This window comes from Perognathus longimembris, chromosome 2 (assembly GCF_023159225.1).
Source record: "Perognathus longimembris pacificus isolate PPM17 chromosome 2, ASM2315922v1, whole genome shotgun sequence".
In the NCBI taxonomy this organism is placed as follows: Eukaryota; Metazoa; Chordata; class Mammalia; order Rodentia; family Heteromyidae; genus Perognathus; species Perognathus longimembris.
Window position 1 is genome coordinate 113,446,593 of NC_063162.1, and position 22,109 is coordinate 113,468,701.

Consider the following 22,109-nt stretch of genomic DNA (forward strand, 5'->3'; position numbering starts at 1 on the left):
ACACAGTATTTACTTTTCAAGATTTTTTAAAACTTGAAACTTTATTGTCAACTCTTTTTAGATTAGGTGTGGTGGTGCATATCTATAATCCTGGCACTCAGGAGGCAGGGGCATAATGAATTGGAGAACAGATTAGGCTCCAAAAAGATTTCTTTGACCTTGAGCTTGCATGTTGAAATGCTCTTTATAGAGATGCATGTATGGACCATCCTGTCCCTTCTTTCAGGTTTTTTCTTAACTGCCGTCTGCTCTGTGAAGTCCTGTTCTGACCTCTCTGTGACTTGGCAGTCCTGTGTCTTTGTCCCCATATCTTCTGGCACCATTTATTTTCCCTATTCACCTCTAAACTTCTCTAACACTTACCATCAGCTAATATATATTTTCTTGTTTATTCTATATTGGTTATATGTTCTTTCTAGAATGTCCCACAAGAACTGGTCTCGTTTCTTTACCACTCTAGCCCCAGTACATTGTAGGTTCTCTGTAAATACATATTGAAAGTATGTATGAATAAATGAATGAACTTGAGTTGCAGATTGGAAATGGTCATTTAGTTCATTTGTTCATAACCATGGACCCACAGGATGGGCTACATTTGCTGCCTCTACTCTTCTTGATTTTGCAATCTGGGAAAGATACATCATCTTTTGGGGTTTCAGTTTCCTCACCTATAAAATGAGGATAGTCACTGTACCCTCCTCATACATTTGTGGGAGAAACTAAATGACCAAAATATGTTTAATGTGTGGCAAGTTACTGAAAGATATATTAGTTTTTGTTCTTTTTTAACCAGGGCATGTTCTAGGTATATAGTAGGGAGGCCATATACAGTGTTATGTGTATCAGAATCACCCAGGGTTTGTTTAAAATGTGACTTCCTGATTCCCTGCCCGGACATCCAAGGACTTCTGGAGGACTTGCCTTTTTATAAGCACTCCAGGCAGCCTTTTATAAAACCAAATCTTAGAATTATATGTTAGAGGGAGGACTGGAAATCAGCGGGAGAATGACTATGGTGAGCAGGAAGTAGAGTCAGGGTGAGAGGGATTCACAGGGGCCTTTGTTCCTCAGCAGGGTGTGTGGTATATCTGGTAATCATGGCTGGCCTGGGGAAATAGGTATTGAAAGTAGTTGACCTCCAGATTTTAAAATGATCTTGTTCTGAGAGGAGCGTTGGTAGTCAGGCCTAATTATTTTCTTGTGCTTGCAGTGGGATGTTCTATGATGGGAACCACACATATCTCATTGAACCAGAAGAAAATGAGACCTCCCAAGTAAATGCAAATGTAAGTGCTGGTGTGGAAAGCTTTTGTCTTTTGCCTTTCTCTACTTCTACTGTAGTTGATTTTCATATTTTTAATACTTGAATAATAATAATTTTTTTTTTTTTTTTTTTTTGGCCAGTCCTGGGCCTTGGACTCAGGGCCTGAGACTATCCCTGGCTTCTTCCCGCTCAAGGCTAGCACTCTGCCACTTGAGCCACAGCGCCGCTTCTGGCCGTTTTCTGTATATGTGGTGCTGGGGAATCGAACCTAGGGCCTCGTGTATCCGAGGCAGGCACTCTTGCCACTAGGCTATATCCCCAGCCTTGAATAATAATTATTGTAATTACCATAGTCTAATAATAATGCATGTGATACATACACACATATATGAATCATTTAAATATATATCTAATTTAGTTAAATATTAAGTAAGTAAAACCACTAAGGTTTCTTTTTCCTCTTCTGTCTCTCTGTTCTGTTAGAAATACTTCCTTGAGAGGTGTTCTAGAGCTTCCATTCTACCTCCACTATAACCTGCTATGTTGTCTTAGCTTGCGAAGATACTATAGACTGAATGACATAAACAAAAGAAGATTTTTTTTCCTCATAATTCTGAAGGCTGTGAAGTTCAAAGTCTAGGTGCCGGAAGGGTTGGTGTCCAGTGAAAGGTTCCTCCTTGGGTGGTAGATGTCTGCCTTGACCCTATATCTCTGATATAGAACAAGTGTGATTTCTGGTCGTCTCTTTCTCTTCCTGCAAGAGCTCAGCCTTATTGGATTAGGGCCTTACCCTCATAGCCTTAGTCTGTTATGGCTTCCTAAGCCCTCTCTCCAGAGGCAGTGACATAGCAAAGCTTCAGCATATAAACTTTGCGCGGGGCAAAACATTTAGTCTGTAACATAAAAATCTACAGAAATTTTAACTCTTTTTTCTTTTCTGGATTCCAGATTTCCTCCATTCCCCATTGCTTTTAAAGTTCTATATCAATGAAATTTAGAGAAACTCAGGACTTCTTACTTTTCTCCTTCATTTTGAAACATTCATCAAAATATTTATTTGTTGAAAATTTCAAAGTAATTGAGTTAGTAACTATAGATGACAGAGAAACAAAATAAACTTCCATTCTAGGTCTCTACACACAAATATCCTTCTTGGTCTCATACGACATTGGCCAAATACTTAGAGAAACAAGTAATGTCAAGGAATGTACATTGTTTTGTCCCATATAAACAACCTTGTTTAAAAAACTTACTTGTATAATCTTTTCTGGGTCCACACCATTGGCTGTTCTGTCATTTTGTTTGTCAATGCTATTCTTTAAAACTTGACTCTGGCCTTCTAATTTATTTTAGTGCCTGGATGAAGCTAGATACATTTTTTTCAGTGTTCAATAATTTTTCTTAGAAGAAAATGTGGTCTTTATCGCTTGCTTTTTAATAGGATTGTCCATCACACTTTAATTTGGGCTCTGCAGTCTTTGCCTAGAGAGGTTACTGGCTCTTAAAAGTGGGCAAGGAACCGTGAAAGGAACCAGTCACAAGAAACATTAACCCATTTTCCCAGATGCCTTATTTTTCCTTGGGGGAATGGATCTGTTCATTTATTTTCCATTACAGTAGGCTTTGGCTTCTCTGTGAGGTATTTTGCTTGAAAGTGGGTATTGCTGTGGTTCTGGGAGAATTTGGAAGTAAGTGGGAGGACTTATGCAATGGCACATGGCCTCTCCAACCCAGGGGGATGTGTAGCCGGCACAGCCTCTGCTACTATGACGGCCTTGGGACAGAGATACGTGGTTTGTAAATATGTAATCTCTGTTGCTTGTGTCATTTCAGGAGGATTTCCATTTTCATTCAGTTTACAAATCCAGACTGTTTGAATTTCCTTTGGATGATTTTCCATCTGGTATGGCACTCATATGACTGCTTACATAATTCAGCTAGTATGTTAAATGAATATATATGTAAATACTAGTAACAGGCAAGGCATTTTTAGTTACATCAAGGTAAGTCACATCAAGAGAAAGAATAAAATGCAAACTAGCTTTATGTTTATGGTTGAGGAATTCAGAAAAATATCACACACTAACACAAACTGTTAACAAAAAAAGTTGCCTGGGAATGATGTAGTACACATGTAATCCTAGCTAATCAGGAAGTAGAAATAGAAGGATGGAGGACCCAGAACCAACCCAGGCAGAAGAAGCATAAGACCCTATCTGAAAATTTAACTAAAAGCAAAAGGAGTAGGAAAGTTACTCAAGTGATAGAACTCTTGATAAGAAAGTTCAAGGATCTGAATTTATTCAGCAGTACTCTGTCCTCTGAAAAAATTTTTGTTGACTCAAAGTATGGCATTGGAGAATAAATAATTTTAGAAATGAATTAATATTCATAAATAAAAAAGTGCAAAAATTCACTCAGTAAAATTATAACGTTTTTTGGTGTGGGTCCTGGGGCTTAAAGTCAGGGCTGGGCCCTGTCTCTGAATTTTTTCACTCAAGTCCAGTATTCTACCAGTTGAGCCATAGTTCCACTTCCAGCTTTTTGGTAAAGTTTAATTGGAGATAAGAGTTTCAGAGGCTTTCCTGCCTAGGCTGGCTTTGAGCTGTGATCCTCAGATCCCAGCCTCCTATGTAGTTAGAATTATAGGCATGAGCTATCAGCCCCTGGGTAATAATGGCTTTTTAAATGTAAAGGTGAATTCTTAATCATTCTACCATTTATTGGTTTTTCTCATTAGTATTTTTTACTCTGGAATATTAAGAAAAATTCTTTAACAGATTAGCTTTTTACGTTGTTATATACTGTCATGAAATTACTTCTTTATCCCCTATATATGTTTATAATTCCTTTATTTATAGGTGTTGATTTTTTTGTTTATGTTTTGAGACAGAATCTCACCATATATGCAAAGCTGGCCTAGAAACTACTATGTAGCCCAGCCTTGCCTCAAACTTGTAATTCTTCTGCATATGCTTCCCAAGTACTGGAATTACTGGTTTAGAGGTTGATTTGATAGTTGGATCCAAGACTTCACATGACAAGATCACTCATACTTGGGCTTTGTTCTAGTGCAATAGTGATTATGCAGGGGTTGGTGGGGACTTGTCTTTGGTTGTGTTGACTCATTTGTTTCTTCCTTGGAAGATAAGACTAGCTAGTTTATCTAACATAGAGACACTTTCCCTCTTATATAGTAAGTCCTGTCCATTCTCATTTTTAATCTTAATCTTTGCAACAACTCTATAAGATTAATAGTATTCCTGTTTTGTAGATGAAGAAACAGGCTTGGCTAGTTTATCTTTTTCAAGGTCTCAGAGGTGGTAAGGGATAAAACGAGGCTCTGGGTTCTAACACTGAGAAAAGGCACTATGGGAGAGAGGCACTGGAGGAAATGAGAAAACTGAGAGAAAACACTAAACTACTGCTTAGTGTTGCTTAGAAGTTTATAGTCTTTTCATCAGAAAGTGAAGTGTTTCTTAATGCCCCATTCACTTATATATGCTTTTAGAATCTCACTTTAGTGACCTTATGAAACTCTTTTTAAGCCTTTTAATGGGAAGAAACTAAATGATCACTGCAGCTGCATGAGGATAAAGTTACAATTTAATAGATATTACTGGAAGGAATCAGCATGAATTAATATTTAAAGTAACTAAGACTCCACTTAATGACTCAACTTTAGGCTTGCTATTACTTTGTTCAGGTTTTTTAGTTAGAAGAAATTTTTGAAGTGACGTGGCAGCTTTGATATCATAAAATTGAATTTTAAGCTGAGCCATTCTTAGCACTCAGGAAGCTGAGATCAGAGAAGCTGGCTTAGGCAGAATAGTCTAAGATTACAACTCCAATTGACCAGCCAGTAGTGAGGCTGGAGATACAGCTCAAGTAATAGAGTGCCAGCTATGAGCAAGCAAATCCAGCTTGAGCTTAAGGGCTTGAAATCAAGCTATAGCACCAAGCACACACACACACACACACACACACACACACACACACACACGTGTAAATTTTAGATTGATTATTTGAAAATTCCTGTCTCAATTAGTTTCTCAATTAGTCAGTTTTAAGAGTGATATTTGTCTTCCAATATTAATATTTACTGTGAAAATTAGAATTACACAAGAAATAGTTAAAGTAAGCTTACTTCTTTTTGGTTGAAGACAGTTTAATTGGGCTAAACTATATTAGTAGCGCCCTTATCTTATTTTATATCATTATGTATATCCCAGAGAGATGAACTGATCAGATGGTTCTCCAAATATAGTTTGACTATATAATATTTTATTTTATATAACACTCCTCTCAGAACTAGTGTTAGTAACATTCGGAAAATGCTTATTTTACTTCCTCTGGATTCCTTAGCATTTTGTCACACACTACTATTGAGATAGAGCATTTCTATTACCTCACCTTATCTGTTTAATTTCTAGTTAGTGTTTCACACTCTGAAATCCATTTTCGGACTATTTTTCCTATAGATTCTTTTGTCTACATTAGAACTTCAAACAAATAGATATGGAAGTACACTCCTGTCATCTTAGCACTCAGAAGGCTGGGGCACGAGGATAGGGTATTCAACGCCAGCCTAAGTGTAGCAAGACCCTGCCTCAACCTTCAAGTCCCTCAAAAAAAGAGCCACATATTATATCCAGCTTTTTTTGTTTGGCAGATGCCTGTGTGGTTTATGTTACCAAGCATAGCAGCAGTGGTTAATTGGTTTAAGTTGAGAATATTCTTTTGTATGAATATACTACTACTTTTTATCCAATGTGTAGAATTGGCATTTGGGTTGCTTCTAGTTTGGGCCCATTATGAATAAGCAACTATTAACTTTCTTTTACAAGTAAGGCACATTTAAATTTTTTTCTGATATATATCTAGGAATAGCATGATGGGCCACAGAGTAGGTGTGTGTTTAACTTTATAACAGCATTCTCTGATTTTAACCTGTATCAGAATGAGCTGAGGGCTCCTAACTAAAAATTACTATCAGGTCCCTAGGTAACACTGATTTTATTTAATTAGAGCCTCCTCCTCCTCCTCCTCCTCCTCCTCCTCCTCCTCCTCCTCCTCCTCCTCCTCCTCCTCCTCCTCCTCCTCCTCCTCCTCCTCCTCCTCCTCCTCCTCCTCCTCCTCCTCCTCCTCCTCCTCCTCCTCCTCCTCCTCCTCCTCCTCCTCCTCCTCCTCCTCCTCCTCCTCCTCCTCCTCCTCCTCCTCCTCCTCCTCCTCCTCCTCCTCCCCCTCCTCCTCCCCCTCCTCCCCCCCTCCCTCCTCCTCCTCCTCCTCCTCCTCCCCCTCCTCCCCCCTCCCCCTCCTCCTCCCTTCCCCCTCCTCCCCCTCCTCCCCCTCCTTCCCCTCTTTCCCCTCTTTCTCCTCCTTCTAGTCCAGGATGGCCTAAACTTACAATCATCTTGCCACAGCTAGACAAATTCATTGAAATGAGTTTGGTCACAAGACTCATTGGGATAGATAAAATGATTTTTCATAATTCTTTTGAAATTATGTGGGTTGATAATATAATGTTTTTTCTTTTGAGTAAAATAATAAACCCATATGATAAGAAAACACATTTTATTACATCTTGTAATAGTTTGTATGAACAATACCCAAGAATCTGGATAATGCTTCACAGTTGGTGTTGTGTAGCATTCCTCTGACAGAAACTTCATATCAAACTGCTTCACTTAGTTAGCCATCAGTGTTTTAGGAAATGTGTACCACAGGGAATGATTGCACTTTATTTCACACTATAGAAATCCTCTTTATAAACAAGGTGGATCTACATCCAGAGGTGAATCTATTTGCATAAACAATTGGTGCTTAATTCTGACCTGAAAGGTAAAATGGCTTCAATTTTTTGCATTTGCTCTCTAGAACAGATAATTTTGTTCATAGGCAAAGAAGAATGTCAATGAATTGGAAAAAGTTAAGTAAAACTATGGTGACCCAGAAGTCTTCCTATAAATCATTTATTTGGGAATACACAATTAATTGTTCTGTTTTCTTCTTTAATTTATTTTGATGCCTCAAGAAGGTTAATAATGGGAATGAGTGGTGGGCTGGCTATTCAGAAGATTTTTGATAAAGAATATGACAATGACATACAGAATGTTGACATAAATTAGGACAGGAATAATGTATGAGGTTTTTTTTTTTTTTTTTGTCCAGCCCTGGGCCTTGGACTCAGGGCCTGAGCACCTTCCCTGACTTGACTTCTTCCCACTCAAGGCTAGCACTCTGCCACCTGAGCCACAGCGCCCCTTCTGGCCGTTTTCCATATATGTGGTGCTGGGGAATCGAACCAAGAGCTTCATGTGTAGGAGACAAGTACTCTTGCCACTAGGCCATATTCCCAGCCCTTGTCTGAGATTTTTTAATGTATTTATTTACTATGTATTTGTTTAAGGTTAATATATACAAGTACTTAGCTTAATGTTCTGTGTGAACATTAAGTACAACATTATTTAATATAAAATTCTTAAGAAGATCTGGGTATCCCAGTACTTGGTAGGGGACGCAAAGAGGCAGAGGGGTCTTGAGCCACCCTGGGCTACAAAATGAGACCTGCCTCAAAAATTAATTGACAAGTTAATTAATTAATAATAAATAAATAATAGAAAGAGAGCAACTGAAACCTTGCACTGCATCAAAGAAATCTGAAAAATATACTGCTAAAATTTGTTTTTATTTTCATTTAGAATTCCAACAAATGAACATCACCCCACCAAAGTTTATTTTGAAGCCAAGACCAAAAAGGAGTAAACAGCAGGTATGTGTTTTCAGATGATATTTAGAAACACTTGCTAACTGTTGGCCGTCCATCTGGAGTATTAGGTGTCTGTGAGAGAGTACTGATTCAGTCATTTGTCAGAGTGTAAGCAGAATAGAAAACAGGTAAGTAAGGGCCGTGAAATTATTTAATACATGAAAAAGGATTTAAGATAGTAGAGATAATAAAATTCTTCCTTTTTTACAGAGATTATGAGATCCATGCCTTATAGCATCTAAGGCTCTTAGTACCACAACTCTGTTTCCTTGCTGAGTGTGATATGCACATTATCAAGGAGTTTGCTGTGTTCTCTCCTGTATTCATCTCCTTGAAGACAGTCTCTTAGTTATGAACCTATCAGGGTTTGATACACAAAATGCCTTCTTCTCATTGGAGCTACTTCAGATTCTAGAATATAAAGTTAAGATATATCTTTATGATTAGACAACTGAATCTTGAACAATAGCTGTTCATACAGCAGCTTAAACTGTGTGGAACAGGTTATTATTTGTATTTCACAGAGACAAAAAGTGTTAACTTTGGCATGTGAAATTGACTTACCCAGCACCACAGAATTGGTGAATAGTTTGGACAGATAGAATAAGAGCTTCAGCTATTACAATCAAGGCATAATGACCACTGTGGTGGTGGTTTATGTGAAGTGTATGTATGTGCCAAGAAAATACATGATGAAAGAAATAGTTCTTGATTCATATCAAGCAATTAGAGAAGTTAAATTCTGAACTCCTTTAGATCAAATATGTTTACAGCAGATTAGGATTCATATCATTCTACTAAGATTTTTGTGTGTATGGGAATAATGGTTACTAAATTTGATTGAGTGATTTTTTTTCCCTTGTGACCATCTGTATTCTAGGATTTTTAACTATATTGATAGATTTACAATCTCCTAACACAGTGGCATAAAAGGCTTAAGAAACTTGGTGACAGGAGTCTGTCAGGGAATGGGGTTCTAAGTAGGAAGTCTAGTCTCAGGTGCTTATGTCACTATAACTACTCTGTGAGCTGCTTAGGAAGTGAGAGTTTTCCCTCAACCAATCTCATGTGTTTTTGGTATATTGTAGATATACAGAAATGGATACATCCCCATGACTAGTTAAACAGAAAAAACAGTTACAGTTCAAATTTTACTATAACCCTTTACTTTTATGAGTTCTATGTTTTCTATGAGTTTTTCACAAGTTTTTGAGGACTTATTTAGATGTTTTTCATTTACTATGTTGTAGCTTCATCGATACCCACGTAATGTAGAAGAGGAAACCAAATACATTGAACTGATGATCGTGAATGATCATCTCATGGTAAGACTTGTTTTAAAAATTAAAAAATTACTTGTAGATGTAAAAATAAGTTTAGAAGAAATGAAAGACACATCAAGTTATGACCTAGAGAAATTATTTGTTTAACCAACATTTGGCTAAACAGCATCAACCCACACATTGGAAATAGACGTAGGAGGAAGAAGCTAGCAATAATTTATGAAGTTCCAAAAACACTTCTGTGATTCATAATGTTCGTGTGTGTGTGTGAGTGAGTGTGTGTGCTAGTGTTGGGGCTTTTTCAGGGCCCCCCACTCTCGCTTAGCTTAATTTGCTCCAAGGTAGTGCTCAAGCATACCTCCACTTCAGTTCTTTTTTTTTTTTCTGATTAATTGGAGGTAAGGACCTGAGCTGGCTTTGAACCATGATCCTCAGATCTCATCCTTCTGAGTATCTAGGATTACAGGCATGGGCCACCACCAATACTGGGTCATAATGTAATGTTAACTCTGAATTTGCTTTACTAATAGAATTACTAATGTTTGATTCTCCTCTTTCCAAATGATATGGTTTCAGAAAAGGAGAAATTTCCATTTCACATTGAAAAGGGGAACAACAACTATATGACAGTGTATAGCTTAATGCTAACAAAAGCAAAATCATACAGAAATGCTTACCTACCAAGCAGCAAAAAGGCCTAGGATAAAAAGTTAGCAAAGCTTCCTTCTTATTATCAATTATTATAATATGGAATGTTTCCATATATAGTGTACATAATTAATGAGCATGTTGTAATCGGCTTGATTACATTTGTTGTATAGCAAAGATTGTAATGCTAATTGTTGCACGAAACAAAAATGTTCACTGATGCACATTACTAAATTTTATTTAACTTCAGTTTCAAGTACATTTTAATTTACTTGAATGATTTGCTTAAAAGTAAATGTGTTATTTTATATATAATAAAGTACATAATGTTAATCTTTTTTATTCTTGCTAATAATTATTAGGATAAAAGATACTTCCTTACTCAGGTTAGGTCTCTTTTCTTTCTGCTTACCTTATTGATTGCAATAAATTTCATTGTTTCCTAGGAGTTCTATAAAACAAAAATGAGCTACAAAAACGTATATTTTGACTATCTTTGATAGTTGTAATTTCCCAACCAAAGATCAACATTGTCAGCTCCTTGAAATAGAATTGTATTTACTTCATTTTACAAATGAATACCCTGAGGTCTCAAGTGTTCTGTATACATCTAAATACAGATATTACAAGTGACTGGAACCAAATGTAAGACAATAGAGAGAAGTAAGGCTTAGTTCAAAAGGGAGAGCCGTACGCTTTATAGTTGTACTGTGTGAGGCTTTTGTTGTGAGACAAGATCTCTCCATGTAGCCCAGCTTGGGCTCAAGCTTGTCATTCTTGTGCCTCAGCATTCTGAGTGCTAGAATTACAGGCTTGTGCCATCATGCCTAGTTACTTTTAAAAGAAGGCAAAAACCAGGCTTTCTTCTTACAGAAAAGTCTTAGATATATAGAATTTGTAAATTCTTAAGCAATTAGGTGGGTTCACATTTGATCTATAGATTTCTATGTCTTGAAATTCACAGACATTTGTGTATGTTTGATCATTTTGAATAACAATACCAAACCCCCATGAAAGAAATAGAAGGCAAAGTTTCTTTTTACTTTTTGGGGGAGATGTTCTCCTGCTTGAACTAATTGCCCCATCTGTGCAGTAGCCCCACCTCTTGGAGTAAGGGATTTGTTTGTTTTGTTTTGTTTTTAATTCCACAAATGAATACACTGAGGCTCAAGATTTCAAGAGCACTTATTTGGACCACAGATCAGAGTAGATCTCAACTGTGACTTTTTTCAGAAAGCCTTAGGCATGTTTCTCGTACACCATTTTTTTGGCTGAGATGTTTTTCATTATGTTGAAAGTCCTTTACCTGTTTTCTTTTTCTCTCAGTTTAAAAAACATCGACTTTCCATTGTACATACCAATACCTATGCGAAATCTGTGGTGAACATGGCAGATTTAGTAAGTATCAACCTGGTTCAATTTTGTCCTAGGTTTTGGAAATCTGAATTACTAAGAGAACGGGTCATATTGTTATTTTTATTGCTCTAAGTTGTACTTCAACTAAGATGAAAGTTTCTTATGACCTTGCCATAGACTTCACTTTGGTCTCTGTCAGGGAAGAAGAAATTGCTGAAGTTACTCACATGTCTGCCAGTATTCCTTCCTATGTTTTCATGCTGTGAAAGACAAAGATTACTCATAGACCCTAGCAAAGATGTTCAGTATAATTTTTTAAATGGACAGAGAAATATTAAAGCAGTTGTGAATCTGCTGCATCAGTGAGACCACTAAGAAACCCTCTGTGTCTCCTTCCACCTCCTGCCTGCATGATGCAGTTCCGGGGCTTTCCTCGTGGGCTTAATGGAGCCAGTCAGGCTGTATAGCATTCCTTGCCTTAGAGAAAAACCTCAAGGTCGAATGAGCTATTTTGTTTAGGGGACCAAAAATAAAAGAGGAGGCGGGGGCGGGGGGGGGTCCCCCAGGGAAATCCTTAGTATTTATTTAAAAGGAATCTTTAGTTTCCAAAAGTGACTTTGCTTTGAGTAGTACTCAGTGTGTAATATGAGTCTCTATTCCTTAAGGAAAATCCATGAACATTAGAAGAATAAGTCTCTTAAAAACAACAACCCACAGCATTTCTATGAAGCTAGTTTTATAGTGTGATTTGTAAACTATTTGATTTTACCACATGTACAGCTGGTGTGTTCATTTTGTTAATATACCAGATATATAAAGACCAACTGAAGACCAGGATAGTACTGGTTGCCATGGAAACTTGGGCAGCTGACAACAAGTTTGCCATATCTGAAAACCCATTGATCACCCTACGTGAGTTTATGAAATACAGGAGGGATTTTATCAAAGAGAAAAGTGATGCAGTTCATCTTTTTTCGTACGTAATTTTTGTAATGATTCACTACCATTTTTGTTGTTGTTTCTCCTTGTTGGATGTTCTGTTACTTGTGACTGAGATGTCCTAAATAATACAATTAATATTTGACGTAGCAGAACATTTGGAAGAAGTTTAAAAAGTTTATAGTGCATTGAAATTTTCATGCAAATTTAAGGGACTTAATTTTAAGTTATTTTTATCATTGTATATTTATTTTTTTAATTTTAAAAGAGACAATCAGGACAAACAGTAAAACTGCTGTCTGTGCTAATAATGTTCATAGCAACTGATTAATTCATATTCTTTAAAATTGCTGCCTTTTAAATGCTGAAATTTTCTCTGTCTTTTTTCTAAGGTAAGAACTAAATTCCTGAAGTTAATCATTTTGTTTTTGATCACTCTTGCATTCCTATATTTATGCTTCTATATGTGTTATATTTCATGTAATAGCAAAATATTTATGCTAGCAAAATATATATGATAACATTTAATAAAACCTACCACCAAACTCAGAGCTTTTGAACGTAGCTATAATTAGAAAGTAGAATGCATAGTTAAGGGTAACTTTTAATTTTTACATAATTTAAAAGAAAAGTTGCAAGAATATAACAAAGGAATTATACATGCTCTTCACCTAGATTCATAAATTATTTTACATTTTTCTCATTTGTTTTATGATTTCTATCTTCTTTCTTCCCTTGTCTATCGTTTTTTTTTGTCTTGAACTTTCAAGCATAATTTGGAAACACTAAGCATGTACTATTAAATACTTTCACATTTCAATGTATTCTCTAAGAATACTTTCTCTTATATAACATATTAAAATTAGAAAATTGAACATTAATGTAATCCTTTTACATAATTTACAGTCACATTCAAATTCACCAATTGTCTTAATATCTTTTTATAGCAAATTCTCTCCCACTCAGCATACGGTCCAGCATCAGACATTGTGTTCAATTATCATGATCCTTTAGTCTTGAAGCTGAAAGATCTTCACTTTTGTCTATTTTGAGCTTAGTGCTTTTCTAAAGCATAGATCAGGTATTTTATGGACGTCTCTTCATCATGGGCATGTGTGATGGTTTCCTATTATGAGATTTAAATGATATATTTTGGGCAGAAGTATTACAAAAGTGATTTGTATTCTTAGAGTGCACTATATCTGCAATTACAAAAAATCGGTGTACTTCAATTTAAGATAGTTACTGATCATGTGAGGAAACATCCCTCAGAAATCTTTTTCTTTGGGTATGTAAACTGGTTTCACATTGCCTGGGGAAATATACCTGCAGGAAACTTGTGTGCACTGAGAAAATAAATGTGGTAAATTAATAATGAGAAGTGATTGGATGGTTGAGATGTAAGCAGTAAGCATTTTTTCATTTCCTTTTCTAAAAGGGGAAGTCAATTTGAGAGTAGCCGGAGCGGGGCAGCTTATATTGGTGGGATTTGCTCGTTGCTGAAAGGAGGAGGCGTGAATGAAGTAGGTGTGAACATCTGTACAATACAAAGTGGTATGATGGCTGAAAATGTTTTCCTAATATTTCAAAGATAAATGCCCAGTAGTATACAGACCCCAAAGGTTAACCTCTCTTATTAGCAGTCAATGTCATTACTGTACATGACCAGAGTAGAATAGGCGGTAACAGAAAATAAAACTTTCTTATATACTATTTAGAATAATATATAGACTAAGCAATTTATTGATTATATATAGTATTTACCTTAACTTTTATTGAACATAAGGTCCTATTTATGACTGAATGATTTTATAGAGATTTTCTTAATTCCCTGAATCATTGGGTTTCTGACTAGCAAGAGAATGAATCTTTTCTTTTCTCTGTCTTTGACAAATTTTGGGAGAATATAAGAAGGATAGTTCTCTTTACCCCTAACAGACTGAATTTGATGGGTATTTTCTGAAATAAAAATACTTAAATCTTTTGAAGGTTGCATATTGAAAAAAACCTCTGGTTTTATTTTTAAATTTTTATTGGTCCATACTACCACTATTTCCTGTTTTCTATTGTGTTTGTTTTCTAAGACTAGTTTTTATTTTATTTTAGGGAAATTTCAGGAGAGCACATGAACACATAAAGTAAAACACATTCAAATAATTTCTACAGATTTATTTTTATTTTGTATCATACAAGTGCTAAGTTTTTTTTTTTTTTAGTAATACAACCTAGTAAACTTTAGGAATTATATTTAAATTTCCAAACTCAAAAATTGATGATTTTCTGGTCTTTCCTGTAAGACCCAAACAAACTGAATACATTTCTTATTACTTTTTTCCAAATGAACATGTTATATGGAGTTTAGACTCTGCTAAAGAAAGCGATTAGAAATTACTCTTCAATTCCATTGTGACATTTTTTGATGGCTCATCTTGAATGGAAAACAATTTCATTTACATATATCTTATTTTTGCTTTTTTGTTTTTCAGTTTGGGAAAACCGATTTGATGGCAGTTACACTTGCCCAGTCATTAGCCCATAACATTGGTATTATCTCAGACAAAAGAAAATTAGCGAGTGGTAAGTTTGAGTGTGGTTTATTTGTATTTAAAGTAGACTAGTGGTAATATATTTTGTACAATGAGATTCTGTGATTAAATTGCTTGATTAGGAGAGCAGAGGTGATAATGGAAGGTAAACAAGTCTTGACACAAAATGTTGCTTTCAAAAGTTTTTCTCTCGGGGCTGGGGATATGGCCTAGTGGCAAGAGAGCCTGCCTCGTATACATGAGGCCCTGGGTTCTATTCCCCAGCACCACATATACAGAAAACGGCCAGAAGTGGCGCTGTGGCTCAAGTGGCAGAGTGCTAGCCTTGAGCAAAAGGAAGCCAGGGACAGTGCTCAGGCCCTGAGTCCAAGGCCCAGGACTGGCCAAAAATAAAAAAAATAAAAAATAAAAAAAAAGGTTTTCTCTCTATAAAAAACATTAAAAGTCACTGATGGATTAGAGCTGAATTTAACATAAGAAGGGGTAAAATAAACTCATTTGGGCAATTTGAAATGCTCTATTAGAGAGTCCTAGGTGTGTAGGTTTCACACAGTGCTTAATTGTGGCTTATTAGGAAAAGCTACAAGTATGGCCACATAGATTGTCCTCGTCAGGACCAGTCATGATGAAGGGATTAATATAATCATGAAGTTGAATGTGCTAGGTTTAGCATCTGTAAGAATGTCTCTTTTCTATGTAGATAAAATTATGTCACTATGAGTTGTCCAATATGGTGTATTTTTAGTAACAATTTGATTATAACCATATTTATTATCTTAGTAATAAGTATTATAAATAAGGTCTGGTACTATAATAATAAGGTTTACCATTTATTGGGTAATCATTATTTGCTATGTGACTAAATACCCTGTTATCTACATCTGCTCTCTTAAATGTCAAGATAATTCTAGAAAATATCAATTTTTAGCCCTACTTTACAGATGAATTGATTAGATCTTCAAAAGAGTATTGTCTCCAAGATATACATATAAATGAGTGGCAAACCCAGCTCTTCCTGGGTTTGAGGGCCTTCGGCTGAATTAATGCATACACTGCCCTGTATTAGAAAGGCCTTGGTGTCAAGGCTTTTGAAAATAGGCAAGTAATTAAAATCATTTTCCCAGTCTTATGAAATTGACATCCTTTACTATTTCATTGACATTTGATTGGCTTTTTATGTGAGCCATTGTAAGTGCACCATTTAAAAATATGTCCATTGTTAAGCTGCTGAAGTTTAAGTAAAAATTACATAACCTTGATGGCGTCAGGGTACATTTTTGTTATTTATATATTGCATAAAAATCTCCATGTTTAGCAGGCTAAGAAATCAGCTATTGCTTTTTAGAAAATATTTAAAATATAAGGTGAAGGTTATTAAAAGAAAAAACAAACCCTCTACTTAAATGCAGTGGTATTCAGTATATGAAAAGGTGCTTTGTTCTCTTGTAGGTGAGTGTAAATGTGAAGACACCTGGTCTGGATGCATCATGGGAGATACTGGGTGAGCCACCTCTATTCAAAAATAATAACTCTACCTGTTGAGCTGTTTCTCTTCTTAGGAATATGACACTCCTTTAGTATGTGGAACCTCACACATGGGAGAAATCAGAAGCAAATATTCTTAAGGGTACTGTATATTAAAATACTTCACAAAACAGCCTGTGACATTTAATGTCAATTAAGTTACTTAAGTTCAGAAAGTTTTCAGTCTTGAATCTAGGTTAGCAATAGAATGGGAAACAATGCTGTTATTGATTATTTATGGTTTACGTACAATGTGTTGAAGTTATCGGAATTCAAATGTGGTTATAAAAAGTAAGGATAAGGAGATACAGATAGATAAGACAGACAGACAGACAGACAGATAGATAGTTGATAGATGGATGGATGGATGGATGGAGATACGGATTTCTCTTTGGGAGAATGAGTTTCTAGGAGTAGGGCAAAAACACTGAACTCCCCAAAGCACAGTGGGCTGGAATCCATATTGGGCTGTAATCTTTACCGTATCGTCACATAGCAGAAGTCAACCAAGATTTTGACTTCAAAGGGTTCTACACTGTGAGCTAGTGAATTTGTACTTTCATTGTAGGAAGCTTAGGTTTTGATCAAAAGCATAAACAGGGCTGTTTGTATTGAGTAATCTTGCAAGGACGTGGATAAATTAGAAGGGAAGGTGTTAAGAATAACATGTGGGTATCAGGCATTGAAGAGAGAAAAAGAAGTAATATGTGAAGTTAATTTTGAAATTAGGAATAAGGTTTACAGCTGGGCACCGGTGGCTTATGAGCCTGTAATCCTAGCTACTCAGGAGGCTGAGATGTGAAGACTGAGGCTCAAAGCCAGCCTGTACAGAAAAGTCCATGAGACTCTTATCTCCAATTAATCACTCAAAACTTGGATGTGGAGCTGTGGCTCAAAGTTTTAGAGCACTAGCCTTGAGCAAAATTGGCTCAGAGACACAGCCCAGGCCCTGAGTTCAAGCCCCCCACACACACTAGAAAAGAATAAGGCTTACATCTTTTTAGGAAATGGAGTAAAGGAAATAAAATACCAGAGTTTTATTTGGAATGCTGCATCCAAACTCTGCTGTTTGGTTTGCAGCCTAGTTTTAATATTTAAGACCCATTATGAAATAAAAATTTTCTATTTCTTAGATTTAAATTGTAGGTACTATTTTACCTGCTTGTGTTTCTTTGGGATGTGGATGTAAATAATAAACAACTCATAATCACTACTGTAGGCCTCAAAGGAAGAACTTATAAATGTAATGATTGAATATGAATATAAAACCTGAGTAGAATTAATTTTTCATTTTAAAGAAAACTGTCTAACAATGATCAATTTTAAGACTAATAAACATAAGCAAATATTGTACACACATGTTGATTTTCTGCTCTCCCACAGTTATTATCTCCCCAAAAAGTTCACCCAGTGTAATATCGAAGAGTACCATGACTTCCTGAATAGTGGAGGTGGTGCCTGTCTGTTCAACAAACCTTCTAAGGTAACAAATGTAACCAAGAATTCTTAATCATTAATATTTCTACAGCATTATAAAAACAAAATTGCACCACTGGATCTTTCAGTGGGAAATGCATATTCTAGTTAGGCTAAATATTTACATTTTCAAAGCCAACATTAATATGGAGCATTTGAGCTGCTAGCAATAGAAAGAAGATAGAAATGCATATTTATTTGTCGCTGCTGCTGTTGTTTTCTTTATATATGTATATATCCTATTAGTTAGAAAAGTGTGTATGTAGGAGGCATGGGTTCCTTTATAGATGTGCATAACATTGCCGTTCTGTAATCTGAAAACTGGTTAACTTTCAGCTAATAGCAATTATTTATTATTAATCATTTTGCTTATCATCGGGTACATTTTATCCAAAAGATACTAAAATTTATGGAGAATAAAATAAATAAATAAAACTAAATAATAAAACTAAAAAATAAAACTAAAAAATACACTCTCAGATAGGTTAAAACTTATGTTAAGGTCTGGGACAAGTTACCATAGTTCTCTCTATATAAAGCTGTATTTATGGTAAGGGGTATGTTTATGATAATCAGTGAATATATTACTTATTGTAATACCTTTCTTGTCAATAAAATAACCTTAGGAAGAAGATGAGTTAATAAACCACTTTTCACAGATGAGTAAACTTGATTCTCACAACATGTTTGGCTAGCTAATTAATTAGGTAGACAGCTAATACTGTTATTCTTGTATAAGATAGTAAAGGCTTACCAAACACCAATAGTTCACCTCTCTAATCCTAGCTACTCAGGAGGCTGAGATACAGACGACTGTGGTTCAGAGTCAGCCTGGTAGAAAAGAGTACATGAGACTCCATTTCTAAAGTAACCAGCAAAAATTTCTGCTGGAGACATGGCTCAGGTGGTATAGTGTCAGCAGAATACATATGAAGTCCTGAGTTCAAATTTTAGTACTGTCAAAAAAAAGAAATAATAAAATTTCGAAATGTTACAGCTAATTGTGTCAAGATTTTATTTTAATTTACTTTGGGGAAATGAACCCAAAACCTCACATATACCGAGATTTTAACTTTAGCATTTTGAACTCCAACTCTCATTTTCTGACTGACATGTAATTTTATGGTTTTAGTTAGTGGCTACCTTATTTTTTTATTTTGGAGACATTTATTTATTTGGAGACTCTACTTGTTAAATATGTAAATCTATGCAAGCATACACACACAAACACACACATACATATACATGTACTATAAAATGGAAATGGAAGAAGATACTTCTAATCGCTTTCCCATTTGAGGTAAGTGAAATATACAGGTATGGCATATGGGAGCATCAAAAAATCTTTGCTGTTGTGTTTTGTGTATTTTTGATCCATTTTTGGTTTCCTTTCCACAGCTTCTTGATCCCCCTGAATGTGGCAATGGCTTCATTGAAACTGGAGAAGAGTGTGACTGCGGGACCCCTGCAGTAAGTCTTTGGTAGTTTGGAGGATTTTTTTTAAGGTAACTTAATATCATTCGGGGTCGTCACACTGACCTATACACAGCAAGAGTTATTCCTGGAAATTTTATAGGATTTGTGGATGGAAGAGTATTTTTGTGAGTTTGTACATTTGCTTTTAAAACATAGCCTTTTAGGAAAACTATGGCCGGAGGCACAACCGCCAATGCTGCAGGAAGGTCTGTGCCTTTCACTCTTCCTCAATAAATAGTCCTTGTGTGTTGGAAAAAGAAAAGAAATGAAAAGAAAAATAAAGGAAGGGAAAGGAAAGAAAGAAAAATGATGGTCATTCTCTGATGTTTTGCAACTGTTTGTATTATTTAGGAATGCATCCTCGAAGGAGCAGAGTGCTGTAAGAAATGTACCTTGACCCAGGACTCCCAGTGCAGTGATGGGCTCTGCTGTAAAAAGTGCAAGGTAAATAATTCTGATTTTTGACTCAAGGACAGAAAGACAGAGGACATATGTGATTTAAAAATATTAATGAATGTAAATGTGATCTAATAATCTTGTCTATGACATAGTAAATGACTAAATGCCAAGTTTACATAAGAGCCTCATAAATTCATGTGAAGCACAGTTACCATCGTCATTCCTGCCTAAAAATACGTTATCCTAGATTGTATACCAAGTAAGTGGATCCTGGACCCTGGGCAATCCTCAGTCTATCCTCTTCATCCTGCCTCCCTGAAGAATACAAGTGTGTGAAATGAAATTGCTTCCAACAACATTTCCTTTCTTCTCAATGCCAAGAAAGCACACCATATATTGTTTTATTCTTGTTTCTCTGTTTGGTGGATCTCTTGCATTCACTGTTGAGGAAGGAAGGACATGAGAAAAATGCTTTGGATATGACCATCCAAGTCTTGCATATTTTGTTGGCATGAGAGTTAAGAATGTGTCTTTACACATTTTGTCTTATTGCATCTTCCCAACACAGCATCCTGATAACCTAGCTTTGAGGATGTATCCTTTACTTTAAGACTAACAGTTTTTTGAAGCTTACTTCAACTATTTTCTTTATTTTCCCTAAGAAATCAGATTTTTTATTTTCTCACATAATATTTGATACCATATTTAATATCATAGGCTTCATATTTCTGAAGCTTAATGTCTTGTCTGTCTCTACTGGGTACGTTTTATGAGCTGAGCTAGACATTTACGCAGTAATCAGGGTAGGTTCTCACTACATATTTGTTCAGTGGATGAGTAAATATACCCAGCATTCTCTATGATAATTTTCTCACTGAATAGCTTTCATGAGTTAAAGAAGGATTAGGAGATGAAATTGTCATAGAAGTGTCCACTTTGTACCTGTGAATATGCTAAGCACTTTTAATTTCTATCATTTTATATGTGTATTTTTCAATCTGGCACTATTGGCAGTCTTGGATGAATAATTCTTTGTTGTGATGGTTTATCTTGAGAATGGTAGGATATTTAGCAGCATCTGGGGATTCTGCCCATTAGATTCTAGAAGCAACTGTCACAGTGGTGATAACCAAAACTGTTTCCATTCATTTCCAAATGCCTCCTTAGGGGAACAAATCAGCCCCAATGAGACTTTTGTCTTAGAGAATATTCCCAAGCACACTTTTGGGAAAGACACTACTATTCCAACTTTTACAACTGAGCGATCCCAGTCCCAAAGAAATTAAATAGCTGCCAAAGCTCACTCAGCTAGAAAGAATAACTGTGTAATTACATTCCAGATTTGCTGGCAGTAATTTTTGCTATCTATTTTACCACTGTGTCTTCTGGCAGATTTTTAAGACAGTCAGGCACTGGCAGAGATCTCTGAAAGCATTCTCTCACTCTATAGAAACCCAAAAGGCAGATTAAACCAAATGTGAAATAGACAAGCTTTTATTTTAGCTACCATACCTGCTTATTCTGTCAGTATCTTCAAATACCAGAGCAGGGGATCTAAAACCTTTTATCTTAAACCTAATGGTTTTAAGTTCTCCTTTCTATAGTGCATGTGCAATTACAACATTTTTCTTTGACTTAAGGAATTAGAATTTGTGTGGAGAAACAAGTTCAAAATAATTGAAATTTAAATACATAGAGTAAAATGGCATGATTACTTCCCTGCAAAATAAATTACCAACCAGCCAATTATTTTCACCACTTCCTCTCCTCCTCATCCCCAGTCCTGGATTTCTAGTGGAATCAGGGGCTGAGCAGTGGATGGAGGATGGGAATTATGAGATGAGAAGTTGTATGTATCCCTATTTTCTATATATTTATAATAACATATTCATTAGCCAATGGTTAGCAGATATTTTCTGAAAAAAATAGTTGCTCAGAAAATACTTTAGCCTTGATGGACAAGAAAATATCTGTCTCACTTACTCAGCTTTGCTTTCTAAGGCAGCCATAGAAAATACAGAAATAAAAGTGTATGGCCATGTTCCAAGGATTTGGATTTATGAAGAGAGGCAGACAGCCAGTTTTGCTTCTAGGCCATAGTTTGGACTCTTGCTCTACAATACTGCTTGCTTACTTCTTATTTTCTTCTTCCCATTATAAATTCTAGTAATGATTTTTGGTCAGTTTATGTCTTCCTGTGTCCTAACACACATGTTCTGAAAATCCTTAAAATTTATACATAAAATTTACATATAAAACTTTAAATTTTGTATCAAATCTAGCGATTAGCCACCAGAAAACCAAAAGTGGCCTTGTGGCTCAAAGTTGGTAGAGTTGAGACAGTTCAGGGACAGTACCCAGCTCTGCTTTAGATATTCTAAAACCAAAAATGTGCAATTATTTTGATTATTCCTTATTTTCATGTCCCA

The 22,109-nt window shown here is 35.7% G+C and overlaps 1 protein-coding gene across 6 annotated transcripts in view; it reads left to right on the top strand.

Moving 5' to 3' along the window:
- Nucleotides 1-22,109, top strand: part of Adam22 (ADAM metallopeptidase domain 22) — a 195,014-nt gene that overhangs the window by 128,659 nt on the left and 44,246 nt on the right. For all 6 annotated transcript variants that reach the window (XM_048339964.1, XM_048339959.1, XM_048339960.1 and 3 more), the window contains exons 6-17: nt 1,211-1,286; nt 3,098-3,167; nt 7,966-8,036; nt 9,284-9,358; nt 11,291-11,362; nt 12,130-12,296; nt 13,698-13,782; nt 14,746-14,836; nt 16,255-16,306; nt 17,713-17,812; nt 19,204-19,275; nt 19,633-19,725. In XM_048339964.1, coding sequence (XP_048195921.1) covers nt 1,211-1,286; nt 3,098-3,167; nt 7,966-8,036; nt 9,284-9,358; nt 11,291-11,362; nt 12,130-12,296; nt 13,698-13,782; nt 14,746-14,836; nt 16,255-16,306; nt 17,713-17,812; nt 19,204-19,275; nt 19,633-19,725 — 1,024 coding nt within the window. The remainder of the gene's footprint in view (nt 1-1,210; nt 1,287-3,097; nt 3,168-7,965; nt 8,037-9,283; nt 9,359-11,290; nt 11,363-12,129; nt 12,297-13,697; nt 13,783-14,745; nt 14,837-16,254; nt 16,307-17,712; nt 17,813-19,203; nt 19,276-19,632; nt 19,726-22,109) is intronic.